At 40.8% G+C, this 17,542-nt stretch overlaps 1 protein-coding gene and 1 long non-coding RNA gene across 12 annotated transcripts in view; one reads left to right on the forward strand and one right to left on the reverse strand.

Annotated features, from left to right (window-relative positions):
* Positions 1 to 3,758, forward strand: part of LOC140726415 (uncharacterized) — a 51,346-nt gene extending 47,588 nt beyond the window's left edge. The window contains exon 2 of the long non-coding RNA XR_012098629.1: positions 2,849 to 3,758. This is a non-coding gene — a long non-coding RNA (uncharacterized lncRNA). The remainder of the gene's footprint in view (positions 1 to 2,848) is intronic.
* Positions 1 to 17,542, reverse strand: part of inpp4b (inositol polyphosphate-4-phosphatase type II B) — an 801,341-nt gene that overhangs the window by 57,357 nt on the left and 726,442 nt on the right. For all 11 annotated transcript variants that reach the window (XM_073042760.1, XM_073042761.1, XM_073042759.1 and 8 more), the window contains 3 exons: positions 8,548 to 8,754; positions 7,645 to 7,783; positions 1,727 to 1,899 (listed from right to left, as the gene is read on the reverse strand). In XM_073042760.1, the coding sequence (XP_072898861.1) occupies positions 1,727 to 1,899; positions 7,645 to 7,783; positions 8,548 to 8,754 (519 nt within the window). The remainder of the gene's footprint in view (positions 1 to 1,726; positions 1,900 to 7,644; positions 7,784 to 8,547; positions 8,755 to 17,542) is intronic.

A 17,542-nucleotide genomic window follows, 5' to 3' on the forward strand; every position in this document is an offset into this window, starting at 1 on the left:
AACATCAAACATTAAACAAGTTTGGAGATTGACAAATGTGACAGATTGTTGGCTGCTTTAAGGGATCTTTCAAAAAAGAAGTCTGTCCAAATGTAATTCCCTGGAAGATAAGCTATATACTTTGTGACATTTTGTAATAATCCATATGTACGAAACACCTCTGAAGTATGTATGGAAGAAGGAGCAATATGAAAACAAATATTTCTTCTTCTGTCTTTGGTTAATTATCCTGGAGATCTATCTGGTCCAGAAAGTCTTGCACCATATTTAACATACAGTACAATAAGGACAATGCCATTTTCCTTAATACTTATTGTTATTATATATTACAAAACATAGATTAATGGACAAGATATCACGTAAAAGCAAATGAACCCAGCATTCAATTTCCTCAGAAATGCAATTAACAATATATTATATAATGAGATTCAATTTCAATTCACCATATTTTGTATAAAATTATTCGAATGTTATACTACTCTGTCCATTAATTCTTGTGAAAAGAAGAATAATAAATGATTATGTTAAGATATCATCTAATGCTACCAGCACCTTTCTCACATTGTACCACTATTCTACAACATACTGAACCAGCTGTGACAACTGAATTCTGTAATTATTATTCTACCGTTTACAGAGATTATTTGGCCGAATAAGGCCATTTCATTTGCCACTCCATCCCTAGAGGGAAAGGTATGGCGAGAAAGTGTAAAATGTCTTTAAAAATAGAAAACCAATTAATTGGACCAAAACGGTTTTATTTACAAAGGCTTATATATTAGACACATTGACACAAGTTTATTATTTTTTGGAATAGAAGAGTAAATTCCCCAGCCTAAATAGGATTTAGAATTTATGTATGGCACAGCTCTGCAGTGGGAGCAGATAATAGTCACTTCAACCTCGGGAGATCAATTACTCCATTAAAATGCTCCATTACTGGAAGTGCTGGAACACAATTTAAGATAAAGTGCTTTTCTTGCCAGTCTACTGTGAGCATGTACTCAATATCCTGGGAACCATTTGCCTCACTCTAGTAGGTAATCTTACAGTTCACGTGGTGGCCGAATACTCATGCTTCAAATTAACAAATCTGAACAAATTCCCAGGTGGTCCAGTGGGTAATTGCTTGTGCTCATCTTGACTAATCCATTAGAATTGGAGCACACTCAGATCTGTGTACAATTAGTTTTCCTCAGTAGTGGCTGGAATTGATTGCCGCATGTTGAAAAAGGTGAGCTCTTCATACAAAACAAAAACTGGCTGCATCTATTGTCCAACACTAATTACTACTGTATTCAGGAGGTACTTACTAGGTAACCATATTAGTAGCTCTAGACTGGCTACGGGTTGCAGGGTTCTTTTCCAGAGAACCATGTGGGTTTTAATGATAATCTGGCATTATCACAATTGCCGCCACTGAAGCTAACATTTGGAAAAAAATCCCAATTAATGTATGATGGAATTCAAAATAATTTAAACACCAGATCACTGGTCCAGAACTCAATTTGCTAATCAACTAATTTAAACTGCCCACAAGTGATTACAATGAATACTCATTTTTAATAATGATTTCATAATGCTAAACCCAGAGGTAATGATAATTGACATGAGCCTGGATCCTGCTTAATGTTGCTGAATCATCATATATTTGCACTAAGTTTAATCCACATACATTTCTATTCATTAATTCCCTTTGTATCACATTGGCAGAGTATTCACTTACTGCTTGGCTAAACACGACGTCTCTCCTCTGATGCAGTGCCAGGGCCTGTGGTATATTGGAACCACAATCCTGCAGAAGAACAAACACCATGGCCTTCTTTGCTCTGTTAATCACTTCACTGACACAGTCCTTCAGAGTAATTACCAGCGGGTACAGCCCTTCGTACCAGTTATCTGACAAAACAAAGGCAATTAAGATAATTAACAAAGCACTGTTTGAACACATTCCTATGCACTTGCATAAATATATGAAAAACTATTGTATGAAAGTAGTAATGTTCTAAAATAGTTTTCAAGGTAACCTTGGATCCACCCAACTGTTCCACACTTCACTGCAGCTTCTACTAAATTATAAGAATATTTGTAATACTTATGGCATTCTTTCCAATATGCCTACTTTAAGATTCTCTAAAAATGAGAATTTGTCAGCTTTGTGATTTAGAAAAAATAAAATACAGAATAAAGATAAATAACATGCTAATTACATAGCTGGAATGATGTTTCAAACTGAAAGATCAAGATTGATTTTTTTTTCCAGTCACTCACAACAATTTAAGGCAAAGTAAGAGGCATTATCAATCTATTGTGTAACATCAGGACATTGCCTGAAAATTCCAAAATTAATTTCACCGATGTATGCTTTTTCGCCTATTACCCTCTCCCCTATGGGCTAGGACATTTATTGATATTTTTTCGCTGAGAAGGATGCAGTGGTGTCTGCTTTTGCAATGCAGCAGCTTGCAACAAGGAGTAACTTATTTTTTTTTACTTATAGTTTTAAATTGGTGATTTTAACTACTAAATTGGCACCAGACAAATTACCTTTTACTTATTCAATATATAAAAACATATTTTAATTCTCCTCCCCACTTCCTTATGCAGACCTAAGGTGTACAACATTAGAACCCATCTTGAATTCAGTAACTAAAACAAAGCTATTTTCTATCGCTGTCTTTAACGTTTGCTCCATATCTGTCCCAGGCAGGCACACACAAAATATTTTCTTTTCATTAGTTCTTTTTTATTAACTTCTTTAGCTACTATTTTACTTTTTACACTGTTATAAAATTCTTTGTTACATCCTTTTGTTTTATTTACTGTCTATTTTTCATGTTCCCTCCAGGATGGCGGTACGACGCAGCTTGCAGCGGCCACTCCGGAGCTGATTATCTGTTATTTGTGAAGTGGGGTGCCGTGCGCAATCATAATCGATTGAAAATGGACGTGGGAGCATGGAGGAACATCGGGAAATCTCCAGGAAGACCTTCTTCGCTGCTGCTGCTGCTGTGAGGTCCGGGACTCTGCTGGGAAGAACAGGCCCCCAGCCCTCGGGGTCGCGTTGCCGATGGCCATTGGCGGGGCCATCTTAATACGCTCGGCAGAGGATGGTGCTCGGGGAAGTTGTGCCGGAGGGGATGGTCGTCGGCTCGGAGGTTCGACAGACTTGGATTCCGCTGTAATCCGCTTTTGGTGTGTGCTGCATCTGCGAGGCTGGGTTCGATGGAACTTTCATTGTCTGCTGTGTCTGCGGGTCTGAGTCGGGCGGCGCCATGGAAGTCCATAGCGGGGGTATTCCCTTCTGCCGCCAGCGTGGGATGGCAAGTCTGTCGGGACCCTGGGGACTTGTGGAAACTGTGTGGTGATTTCTTTTGAACTTATAGTCCTTTAACATCTTTGGACTATTTTTACTGTGCCCATAGTCTGTTTTTTTATCAATTATGCTATTGTCTGCACTGTTGTAACTATGTGGTTTGGTGCTGGTTTTGTAGCTTTAGATTTTGGTCTTGTTTTGTCTGGTGGATTTGGAGCTCCTTTCCGGGCAGCGCGCTAAGACAGTAGCGCGATATTGATACGCAGCAGCCTTTCCGGGTTCTGGATTGGGGATTGCCAAACGTTACGTGGATTTTCTGGTGTAGTCTGTTTTGTCATGTGCTTTTGTGATATCATTCTGGAGGGACGTTGTCTTATTTTTTAACTGCATTGCATTTGTGGTTTCTAAATGACAATAAACTGAATCTGAATCTGAAAAAAAAACCTTTTTTAAAACTTTTCACAGTACTTTCTACATTTGTTTATAATCTTACAGTTTTCTTATGGATTATTATGTGCAGCTACCCCCATTTTAAAAAATTATGTTTAGACTATTTATTACTCTATTGAGTTATATTTAATGCACCTTGAATTTATTTATTTATAACATACCTGTTTAATACTCCATCAATACTGTCCTAAATTATTTCCCATAACTTATCATTCGCTATCATTTCAGCACATTAGTATAGGCTGCATTCCAATCTGATATTTTCTTTGTGAACAAACACGAGGAAATCTGCAGATGCTGGAAATTCAAACAATAACACACACAAAATGCTGGTGGAACACAGCAGGCCAGGCAGCATCTATAAGGAGAAGCACTGTCGACGTTTCCGGCCAAGACCCTTTGTCAGGACTAACTGAAAGGAAAGATAGTAAGAGATTTGAAAGTAGGAGGGGGAGGGGGAAATGCAAAATGATAGGAGAAGACTCGGAGGGGGTGGGGTGAAGCTAAGAGCTGGAAAGGTGATTGGCGAAAGTGATACAGAGCTGGAGAAGGGAAAGGATCATGGGACGGGAGGCCTCAGGAGAAAGGGGGGGGGGAAGCACCAGGGGGAGATGGAGAACAGGCAGAGTGATGGGCAGAGAGAGAGAAAGAGAGAAGAGTTAGAGAAGTCAATGTTCATGCCATCAGGTTGGAAGCTACCCAGCTGTTATATAAGGTGTTGTTCCTTCAACCTGAGTGTGGCTTCATCTTGACAGTAGAGGAGGCCATGGATAGACATATCAGAATGGGAATGGGACGTGGAATTAAAATGTGTGGCCACTGGGAGATCCTGCTTTCTCTGGCGGACAGAGCGTAGGTGTTCAGCGAAACGGTCTCCCAGTCTGCGTTGGATCTCACCAATATATAAAAGGCCACACCGGGAGCACCGGACGCAGTATACCACACCAGCCGACTCACAGGTGAAGTGTCGCCTCACCTGGAAGGACTGTTTGGGGCCCTGAATGGAGGTGAGGGAGGAAGTGTAAGGGCAGGTGTAGCACTTGTTCCGCTTACAAGGATAAGTGCCAGGAGGGAGATCGGTGGGAAGGGATGGGGGGGGACAAGTGGACAAGGGAGTCGCATAGGGAGCGATCCCTGCGGAAAGCAGAAAGGAGGGGGAGGGAAAGATGTGCTTGGTAGTGGGATCCCGTTGGAGGTGGCGGAAGTTACGGAGAATTAGTTCTTTGTGAAGTACTTGGGCTATTACTTCATATGGAAGAATTTACATAAATGTCAACTGTATTTTCACCATAGTTTCAATATTCCTATCCTTGACTCACGTCTGAAGTTCACCACAATGTAATTTCTGAATCTCAATTGATTGGGCATTGATTATTTTCTGCATCTTATTTCTGACAATTAAATGAGAAAGAAATACTACATTACCAATTTTGATCCCAATGCTATACTCTTATTCCTATCTATCTTGAGAGTTTAAATTACCTATCATGTTCCCATTAATGTCAGATATCTCTGAAGCTATTCACCTCTGTATAATCTCCAGTGCTTCGGGAACATTTGGAATATTTCTAGAAATGTAATAATTCCATTCACATAGATTCTACCTTACAGCAGATCCCTAATATTATGGCCTTAAATATCAAAGTTCAAAGCAAATTTATTACCAAAGGAGATAAATGTCACCTTACTCTACATTACCCTGACAAAGATGGACAAACAACTAGTGTGCAAAAAAAACAAAATGTACAAATGCAAAAGAAGAAAAAAAGTAACAATAATAAATAAATAAATAAATAAATAAATAAACAAACAAACAAACAAGCAAGCAAGCAAGCAAGCAATTCATATCAAGAAGACGAGTTGCAATGTCCTTAAGATTGTTCACCTTTGGGGTGAGTGAAGTTAACCCTTCAGGGTGAACAGGCTGATGGCTGAGGGGTAATAACTGTTCCTGAACCTGGTGGCGTGGGACTTGAGGGTCCTGTCCCTTCTTCTTGACAGCAGCAGTGAGAAGAGAGCATGGTGTGATTGGTGGGAATTCATGATGATGGATGCTGCTTTCCTGTGACAGTGCTCCTTGTAAATATGCTCAGTATCAACACTGAAAAAACCCCATAACAATGACAGAAATCCTTTAGCAATGACACTGTATTTGTCTTTTTCCTTACTCTCTCTCTCTCTCAATTATATTGTAACCAAGAGTTTTAAGATCAAAATCCATTTTTTGGATCATGTTCTTAAGCTTTAGCTGTAAGAACACTTGGTTAAAAGTCATCATTCTCTACTTCCATTTTTAATACCACTCAGTCATACATTTCAAAAGCCTGAAAGCACATACTAGCAGGCCATCTTCTATCTGCTGATACAAGACTGCTGAGTGTTTGCCTTGTATGATAAGATGGACTCATGACCTCACCATCTACTTCATCATCGTCTTGCGTCTTATTGTCTGTTGACATTGCACTTCCTCTCTTACTGTGACACTTTATTTTGCATTCTGTTATTGCTTTTTCCTTGTTCCACTTCAATGTACTGATGTGATTAAATGATCTGTATGGATGGCTTACAAAACAAAGATCTTCACCGTCCCTCAGTACAATACACTTGACAATAATGCACCAATTTACCAATATAGTACAATTTTTTTTACTGCATTCTTTAGTAGGTTTTCTAATATTTTCCTTTCTTCTTTGACAATATTTGTAAATCTCTCACTACACTGTAGCCTCTTTTTCTGGTAATTCATAATGCATTCCACTTAAACATCTGCTTCTATTTCAGAAAGTATTTATAGATGACTGCTCTACCATAAGGATGAATTTCAATAAGATCAGAAGGGCCTACACCAACGAATACAATTATGTAGAGTAATACAGATTAATTCTCTCCTTTGATTTAGATGGAAGTTATTCCATTGTTCCAGAAATGTGAGCACCCCTCTTTCATATTAGCCTGCAGCTACATATTTAACTTTCCATCCTTCTTCCCTTTAACCTGTCAGGTTCATGATACTGAGATGCTTTGTTTCTTCTGAAACTGCTCTAGCACGGCTTTGATAGTCCTTTGTGTCTTGCAACATTCACTGAGTACTTCATTCACCTTCCCTTAAATGAATTCCATGGTGTGTATGTGGAAGAGATGATAGTAGACCAGCAGATGAGCTCCTCTTTACTGGATTCAAGACATTGTATATCTAGATCCTCCCCAGGTTACAGCAGAGCTCGGTTCCTGTGAACAGTCCATAACTCAGACTGCCTATACGGGACAAACGAAGGAATTACGGTATGCAAGAGAGAAGCACAGAAAGAGCTGTGAAAGGAGAGCAGCTGCCAGCTGGTCTCAATGACTCAGTGAAAGAGTCAGCTTCACGCTCACAGATCTGCCTGGCTCGGCCCAGTCTGCAACTGTTTGGGCTCGTTAGGGATAGTGATGGAGCGTAGGGAGAGAAGACACATGGAAATGCCCCATTTATATCCAGTGGAAGATGCCTGCAGCTGGCAAATCCATCCCACTGTCTCCCAATCACTCATTCATATGTGTAGACTGCCTGTAAATCAGGGGTTTGTAACCTGAGAAAGACCTGCACTAGTTTGTACATGCAGAACAAAAGCATGAATGCACTTTATTACATTTATCAAACTGCAAATCCAAGTGTTTTGATGAAACACTGTGACTGGGTCTCATTGGATTTGCTCTTTCAGAACGATGATTTCCTGCTGGTTAAGGTGAAAAAGAAAACTAGTGATCTTAATAGTAACAGTTAACAATCCCAATGTTACAGTGGGAAATTGGTCCAAACTCCCAAGGAAATAAATATTTGAATTGCACTGCAGAGTGTTGCTTTTATTTGATTTTATGTAAATTGAAAGCACACCCACCACATGCTGAAGAGGAGCTCTGGTCAGCTGACGAAGAATTTAGTTCACAGTCTGGGCTGCTGCCGCTTTCTTCAAGCAGTCGGTCCACCATTGCAATTATACAGTTCAAGCTTTTCCCCACATTCACCCACACTCTGTCCTGGAAAAAGAAACAAATTATATCCAGAACAAACACACATTTTCTATATCAATGTTATCAAATACTCTTTGAGTTATTAATGATTAAAATATTTACACAATGGCAAGGCTAAGAGATCAATTATAGTTATTAACTACAAAATTAAGAAAACATTTGGGTAGGGTGAAAGCTTTGGTCGCAGCAGGAGTGGAAGGAACACGTCTGTCTTCAACTGGTACGATTAAGCTACCCTATCTTCATCAGCCATTTCATTGAAAGTAAAATCAATTTCTAAGTAATTCTGTGTTGACACAATTGGTCACAACTAATAACCTGACTTGTGGAAACATAAAGAAATTTCTGATTGGAATTTCACTGCCCTGGCAAAATGCTTGTTTTGAATAAGTTACTTGATCTCCATCTAATCCTTTTATGAAAGAATGAGATTTTAAAAAACATGTTACTAATGAATAGTATACACTCAGATAGAGTCATTTTGTTGTACGGAAGAAAAAGTTATTTTTACTCATTTGTGAGATCTTTGTAAACAATATAAATGTTTCCCATAATCAGTTAACATTATTTGAGCTGCAGGAGCATTTTTCAGAAACCACATTCGTATTGGAAGCTGCTTGATTGTAACATCACACAAATTTTCACACACACATAGTTTACAGAATTGTACTCTTACAGTTTCCTCTTATGGAACTGATAAGATGAAATGCATAAACAAACCATAAACATGTGCTAATTATGAAGTAAAATTTCTCTAAAAATTCACTTGCCCAATCTTCCTCATCATATTCAGCATGGTGAGGTATTGAATCTTTACTGGACTTGCGTTCGTTATTTTCAGTTTGTTCTTCGGCTGTGTCTGGATTAGGGATGAGAGTGGAGCACTTTTTGTTGATGTAACTTGGACGAGCCTTATGTAGAGCCAACAGTGCACTTCTCAACAACTGGTCTTCAAAAGTATGTACAAACTGCTCTGTCTGTTAAAGCAGATACATATATAGATATATTAATGGATTTAATGTCAAACCATTCTGCCTACTCCTTGGATAGGCAATTGAGCTATCTTATCTTCACCAACAAGACATCAGTTTGGGCATTAAGTTCCTTTCATTCTTTAACAAATTGAACATCTGTTCCCTGAATAACAGCAGAGGTAAGAATGATAGAAAATAATTCTATTATAGTTCATTTACATTTGTCATTTAGTAATGCTGTTTTGGTTAAAGTTTGAAGTATTTTTGTTCACTTATACATTTTACTAAGGTGCCCAATATTCCATGAGATCATATGACATAGCAGCAGAATTAGGCCATTTGGCCCATCGAGTCTGTTCTGCCTTTCAATCACAGCTGATCCTTTTTTGCCCTCCTCAGCCCCACTCCCTAGTCTTCTACCTGTAACCTTTGATGCCATGTCCAATCAAGAACCTATCAAGTTCAGTCTTAAATACAGCCAATGAACTGGCTTCCACAGCTGCCTGTGGTAACAAATTCCACAGATTCACCACCCTCTGGCTACAGAAATTTCTCCGCATCTCGGTTTTAAATGGACGGCCCTCTATCCTGAAGCTGTGCAGTCCTGTCCTAGACTTCCCCCATCATGGGAAACATTCTTTCCACATCTACCCTGTCTATGCCTTTCAACATTCGAAAGGTTTCAATGAGATCCCCCCTCATCCTTCTAAATTCCAGTGAGTACAGACCCAGAGCTATCAAATATTCCATGTATGATAACCCTTTCATTTTTGGTATCATCCTTATGACCCTCCCCCCCCCCCCCCGAACTCTCTTCAATGCCAGCACATTTTTTCTTAGATGAGGAACCCAAAACTGTTCACAATACCCAAGGTGAGTCCTCACCAGTGCCTTATAAGTCCATAGCATCACATTCCTGCTCTTGTATTCTAGATCACTTGAAATAAATGCTGAAGGAAACCATGCTGACTTTGTCCTCTCTTGTCCTATGTCACCAAGTACTCCATTACCTCAGCCTCAACAACTGACTCTAACATCTTCTCAACCACTGGGGTCAGGCTAACTGGTTTATCATTTCCTGTCTGCTGCCTTCCTCCTTTCTTAAAGAGTGGAGTGATATTTGCAATTTTCCAGTCCTCGGGCACCATGCCAGAGTTGAATGATTCTTAAAAGTTTGTTACTGATGCCTAATTACTGGATGAATCTCTCACACACACACACACACAACAAGTAGAAGATGCAGACGGGGAGCCACAAACTGATACATGGATGGTTTGCTCTTAACTAATGAATGGAGCTACAATAGAGTTAATATCTATGTAATGACCCCTGCCAACATCAGCTGACACAGCGAAGAAAAACAATCAGCCTTATCAGATTCATTTCTCTGTTACTTTAAGATTGCAATTCATATTCCTAATGAAAAACTACTAAAGAATTCCTACAAGTATTGTAAAAATTCATCATACAGCATTGATATCAATAGTTATTAACCTCGAGTGATATTGAAGAAGACAAAAGAAAATGTTAGTGTTATTTTTTGTCTTAAAAGTTATTAATGCATACTGGTGTAAAATATTGATTATACCAATGAGACATCAGGATCAATATTATGCCAGGCAGGTTAATCAACATCACTTCTCAATCATTTTAAAGATGCACCGTTAACAGCTTATTCACTATCATCTGATCCAAATAAAGACACTTCATTCACTACTATTATTCTGATAATATTGATGGAATATTGAAAATGTAATCACCCATTCATCAATGCAAATACATTTGTCCCGTAAATTATGAGGCTATTGCAAGTGTTAAGTCATTAGAAGAAAAACTAGAAAACTTAGTGGTGACAAGATTTGTGGCTTACACTTCTAGTACGCTAAAATACTGTTGCACGTGTCTCATCAGGCTTCAAGTCAGCCACCATCATTCCGGTGCCAAGAGAACAGTGGCAAAAGGCCAAAATATTTACTGCTCAGTGACACTGACTTCAACAATTATGAAGTGCTTTGATCAGCTGATAATAGATCATATAAATCCTCACCTTCCAGTTAACATTGGACCCTATCCAGTTTGCCTACCACTCAGACCAGGCCACTGATAGTGCCTTAGCCTCAGCTCCATCCAGTCGCACCTTAAAAACAATGCCTCACATGCCAGGTTGTTGTTCATCGACTTCAGCTCAGCGTTTAACACAATCATCCCTCAGAGGGCGGTGGGTAAACTGTCCTCGTTGGGACTCTTCACCCCTCTTTTTACCTGGATCTTGGATTTCCTGATGGAAAGGCCACAGTCAGTCCAAGTTAGCAGCAACATCTCAAGCTCCATCACCTAACATGGTGAGTACTGGTGCCCCCCCCCCCCCCACAGGGTTGTGTGCTCAGCCAGCTCACTCATGACTTCATTGCCAGATTCAGCTCAAACAACATCATCCAGTTCTCTGATAATACAGCAGTGGTCGGCTTCATCAGCAACAATGATGAGTTGGGTTACAGGAAGGAGTCTTGTTAAATGGTGCGAGAACAACAATCTGAGTCTCAACACGGACTAGTCAAAAGAGATGATTGCAGACTTCAAGAAGACACAGGGTGACCACTCTCCATTGCACATCAATAGCTCTGCCGTGGAGAGAGTGAAGAGCACAAAGTTCGTTGGTGTGCACATAACCTGGACCCACAACACCTCCTTACTAGTCAAGAAGGCACAGCAGCATCTACAGTTTCTGAGCAGATTGGCATGCAAGGCCATTCTCACAACTTTCTCCAGGAGCGCCACTGGGAGTGTCCTGTCTGGCTCATCATTGTGTGATATAGACGCTACAAGGCATTGACCACAAGACCCTACATTAGACAGTAAGAACTGCCAAGGGTATCATTAGGGTCTCCCTCCTCTCACTATTTATAATACTTACCAAGAGCATTGCAGCTGAAGGGCCCAAAGCATTGTTGAGTATCCCTACCACCCATCCCACAATCTTTTTGACCCACCACCGTGAGGAGGGAGTACAGAAACATTAGGACTAAGACTGTCAGAATGGAAATCTTCTTCCCTCAGGCTGTAAGACCGAAGAAAACCTTGCTACCATCGAGGTGTCATCACTGGGACAGCAAGCTGCTTACTGCACTGTTTTTTTATCTGTGCTGTGCCTTACAACATGCATTTTGGGTTATACTTTATTAACTTATTGATAGTATAAGACATCATTTTATGTGAAGCATGTGATATATTTTGTGTGGGTGTCCTGTGGACTCGAGGAACTTTGTTTCATTTGGCTGTATATATGGTCAGCTGACAATAAACTTGAACTCAAATTGTGAAGAAGGTTGTGAAACTGATCAAAAATAAGTGCTCAACAGTTTTAAAAGGGTTTTCAGGTCAAAAGATGAATTGGATTATGATCTGTGTGTGCTAATGGGAAATGTATTTTAGTAATGTATCTTGTGCCAATTCATCGCACAGCAAGTGCAAGTCAAAGCCACAATCCCTGTGACATCCCTATACAGGATGCTACGGGGTGAGGGAGGCTGTAGGCAAGAGGGTCTTTGCAATTGTGTACATCTATTTCTCCTCTACCAGAGGTAGCCATCCCCAAGGAGATGCCCGACTTACCCAGACCCATGCTTGTGTAGGATAAGCCATACAGAGCATTTTCTCGTTAATTACAAAATGGCACTTCATGCATGAGCTGGGGTGTTCTGGTATGTGTTCAAGCTGTTTCAGGTGCTATTTGAAGCTAATGAGGTTTTTTTTCCAGTGCCTGGGTTCCTTTCAAATTCCACCTGTGAAGAATACACCATATTATGGTTTTTTTTGTGTGGCTGTTTAACAGTAGTTATTTCCAAAACCTAGGAGATCCAATTTAAGAAACGAGCAAAGTGTGATTACTGACTTCATTTGAAGTGAGTCAGATCGTGGGAAGATATTGGAACCACTAACATGAATCACAGCTGCAAATTATAAGTCTGACTTTGCAATTTCACCTGGAAAAGTGAAACTTGCTTTGTTTAAATCGATCTTGCATCATATGGCACTAAAAGTTAATACAATGCAGTGAGTGGTTATTATTTTCAACAATTGCACTATCTTCTTCTTGATGAGAAAGTGAAACAATTTCCAAATTAAAACACTTTTGTAAATAAGTATTCTAATAAGAGGTGAGAAACCAGACTGAAGGATTTTCTGCAGTGATTGATGCTGCTTATTATCTATTCACTTTTGTATTTAAAAATCCAACATGAAATTTCATATTACAACCATTATTCATTTCTGACACATTTCATTCTGTAGTAACCTGATATAATTATCCTCTCTGCTCTCCATCTATCAGCCAGATTGCAGTAGGAATCAGCCAGGCCGTTTTGGAGAAAGCACTGTGATCAACTACAACAAACACATCACCCGTGGAACCAGAGGAACCAACACACTTGACCACTGGTACACCCCAAGAATACTCACGGTGCCATCCCACACCTACACTTCAGCAGGCCTGATGACCTGGCTGTGCTTCTGCTCCTGGCATACAGGCAGAGACTGAGGATTGCAGCACCAGTGATGAGGACCACAAAAGTATGGTCAAGCGAGGCAGAGGAGCACTTACAGGACTGTTTTGATTGAGACTACAGGACCATATTCAGCGATTCAGATTTGGATCCGAATGAATATGCCACAGTTGATGCCAACTCCATCAAGACCATCATGTGTGGATGAATGTGTGTCGTCGAGAACATACCAAACCACAAGCCGGAGAAGAACCAGGAGATTCACCTTCTGTTGTGGGCTAGATCTGTAGTATTTTAGACAGATGATCTAGAACTCTGCATGAAGTCCAGATCCAACATATGGAAGGCTATCTTAAGAGTGAAAAAGCAATTCTTAGTGAAGTTACAGATGAAATGCATCAGTCAGGTGCATGTCAGTTATGGCAAGGTCTGCAGGCCATTACTTCCCACAAGGCAAAACCTAAGATAAGAAATGGCTGTGATGTTTCACTCCCCATGAGTTAAATGCCTTTTATGCACATGTTAAAAGGCAGAATAAAATTATGTCCCTGCATCATCTGGTGACCTTGTGATAACTGTCACAAATGCTGATGTCAGAATGTCTTTCAAGAGGGTTAACTCTCTTAAGGTGTCAGGCCCCAATGACTATTGCAGGTTTTTGAGAGGTTGATCATGGATAGAATTAACTCTTGCCTGAATAAGGACCTGGACCTGTTGCAATCTGTCTCGCCAAAGAGGTCTACAGAACATGCAATCTCACTGGCTCTCCACTTGGCCTTGGACACCTGGACAACACCTATACTGAGGCCAGACTACTTTTTATTGATTACAGCTTATTATTCAGCACCATCATTTCCTCAGTACTAATCAACAAGCTTCAAAACTTGGATTTCTCTACCTGTCTTCTTCTACTTCCACATTGGGAGTCCACGGAAAGTACGGATTAGAAGTAACATCTCGTCACTGACAATCAACACAGGAGCACCTAAAGGCTATTTGCTTCGCCCACTACTTTACCCTCCCTATACTCATGTCTGTGTGGCTAGGCACAGCTCAAATGCCATCTATAAATTTGCCGATGACACATCTGTTGTTGGCAGAAACACAGGTGATAGCGAGGAGGCATACAGGAGTGAGATATAGCAGTTGGTTGAGTGCTGTCAAAACAACAACCTTACACTCAGCATCAGTGAGGCCAATGAATTGATTGGCGGAGCATCAGGAAGGGAAAGGGAAAGTTGTGAGGATACGTAGCAGTTCTCATCAAGGGTCAGCAGTGAAAAGTTGGATCAACTTTAGGTTCCTAGGTATCATCATCTCTGAAGCTCTATCCTGGACCTAAAATATTGATGTAATTACAAGGAAGGCACGCCAACAGCTGGATCTCATGAAATTTATACAGATGTACCCTGGAGAGCATTTTTACTGGCTGGTATGGTAGCACAATGCACAGGTTTCAAACTCTGCCAGTTCCATCACGGGCACCAGCCCCATCACCATCGAAGATCTATTCAAAAGGTTGTATCCACCATGAAGGACCCTCACCACCCAGTACATGCCATCAATGAGGAGGCACAGGAGCCTGAAGGCACACACTCATAGTTTTAGGGACAGCTTCTTCATCTCTACTATTAGATTTCAGAATGGTCCATGAACACTAACTCATTATTTTGTTCTACTTTTGCATTATTTATTTATCTATATTCATTGTGAATTATAGTCATTTTTATGTATTCTGCTGTAAGTTGTCTCAAAACAACAAATTTCATGATATATGTTACTGACAATGAATGGGATTCTGATTCTAAAGTAGAATTTGGCTTCACCTGTCAACAGTGCCATTTAGAAGCATCATGAATCACTGATCACAAACAAAAGAAAGTCTGTAGATGCTGGAAATTGGACAACACAAAATGCTGGAGGAACTCAGGAGGCAAGGCAGCATCTAGGAAAAGAGTACCGTCAATGATTTGGGCGAAACCTTTCAGCAGGACTGGAGTAAAAGAGCTGAGGAGTAGATGTGAAAGGTGGGGGGGTGGGGGAGAGGTGAGAGAAACACAAGGTGATAGGTGAAAATGGAAGGGGGATGGATGAAGTAAAAAGCTGGGAAGTAAATTGGTGAAAGAGACAGAAGGCCATGGAAGGAAAAAGGGTGGGGGGGGGGAGCACAATGAGAGGTGATGGGAAAGCAAGGAGATAAGGTGTTGCTCCACCAACCTAATTGTGGCCTCTATCTTCCAGGAAAAGCAGGATCTCCCAGTGGCCACCCATTTTAATTCCACTTCCCATTCCAATATGTCTATCCATGGCCCCCTGCACTGTTGTGATGAAGCCACGCTTAGGCTGGAGGAACAACACCTTATAATTTGTTTAGGTAGCCTCCAACCTGATGGCATGAACATCGATTTCTCAAACTTCTGGTAATGCCCCCATAACCCCTCTTCTTCACCATTTCCCATCCCCTTTTCTCTCTCTCACCTTATCTCGTTGCCTGCCCATTGACTCCCTTTGGTTCTCCTCCCCCCTTTTCTTTCTTCCATGGCTTTCTGTCTCCTTCACCATTCAACTTCCCAGCTTCTTACTTCATCCCCTGCCCCTCCAGGTTTCACCTGTCACCTGGTGTTTCTCTCTCCCCTACCCCCACCCTTTTAAATCTACTCTCAGTTTTTTTTCCTCCAGTCCTGCCAAAGGTTTTGAACTGTACTCTTTTCCTAGATGCTGCCTGGCCTGTTGTGTTGCATCAATCACTGATTTTTTTCCCCAAAGTTTGTGTATTCTGGCTGTGAGTAGAATTCCACAAACGTTTTGAATTTTCAAGAGCTGTTTTGCCGTTGCAAAGGCCCAGGTGTTGCTGGTTCTCCATTTGGGGCTTCCACACAGACCAGATGTTGACAGCCCTGGGTGCAATGGTAATCATTCCCTTTGCAAATTTCTATTTGGACAATGACCACTACCAAACTGATGAAAGACCAAGCTGCAAGTCATTTCTGCCCAGTTTTTAGCAAGCAATTCTCCAAGCTAGACCTCAAGAGGGAAGATCAATATTGAAATAACTACTTGGTGCCTACTGCAGCTCCAACTTCACACTCAAAGCAGGGAATAGACCGCATTTCCCATGGCTGTTCAGCTGATTGTGGCAATTTATGTTTCTCAATATTGTTTTTTCCAAGCTAGTGATATGGATGTACGTAACCTCATGTTTTGCCATTATTGTCTAACAGAGGTTACTTAAATTCTAATAGAGGAGATCTAACTGCACTTAATTTGTCTCCTGTAGGAGAGCATCAGGCTTCCTCAGCAAGCAGATTTATGATGTCTGCAGACTGCCTCATGATGCTAGACTCCACAGGTCTGTTACTTTATCGTTATGCAGGTGCTGGATTTCAGTTCCATTCATTAGCAAAGTCAGAAGATATTCATAGAAACAAAGAATACAGCACAATACAGGCCCTTTGGCCCACAAAGTTGTGCCCAACACGCTCCTATCTTAGAAATTACTAGGCTTACCTATAGCCCTCTATTTTACTAAGCTCAATGTACCTATCCAAAAGCATCTTAAAAGGCCTTATCATATCTGCCTCCACCAGTGTTGCCAGCAGTCCATTCCACGCACTCACCACTCTCTGAGTAAAAAACTTACCCCTGACATCTCTACTCCCCAGCACCTTAAACCTGTGTCCTCTCATGGCAACTATTTCAACCCTGGGAAAAAGCCTCTGACTATCCATATGATCAATGCCTCTCATCATCTTGTACACCTCTAATCCTCTGTTGCTTCAAGGAGAAAAGACTGAATTCACTCAACCTGTTCTCATAAAGCATGCTCCCCAATCCAGGCACCATCCTTGTAAACCTCCTCTGCACCCTTACTATGGTTTCCAAATCCTTCCTGTAGTGAGGTGACCAGAACTGAGCACAGTACTCCAAGTGGGGTCTAACCAGGGTCCTATATAGCTGCAACATTACCTCTCAGCTCCTAAATTCAATTCCTCGATTTATGAAGGCCAATACACTGTACACCTTCTTAACCACAGAGTCAACCTGTGCAGCTTCTTTGAGCATCCTATGGACTCGGACCCCAAGATCCCTCTGATCCTCCACACTGCCAAGAGTCTTACCATTAATACTATATTCTGCCATCATATTTGACCTACCAAAATGAACCAGTTCACACTTATCTGGGTTGAACTCTATCTACCACTTCTCAGCCCAGTTTTGCATCCTATCAATGTCCCGCTGTAATGTCTGACAGCCCTCCACACTATCCACAACACCTCCAAACTTTGTGT

Source organism: Hemitrygon akajei, chromosome 4, assembly GCF_048418815.1.
Source record: "Hemitrygon akajei chromosome 4, sHemAka1.3, whole genome shotgun sequence".
Lineage (NCBI taxonomy): Eukaryota > Metazoa > Chordata > Chondrichthyes > Myliobatiformes > Dasyatidae > Hemitrygon > Hemitrygon akajei.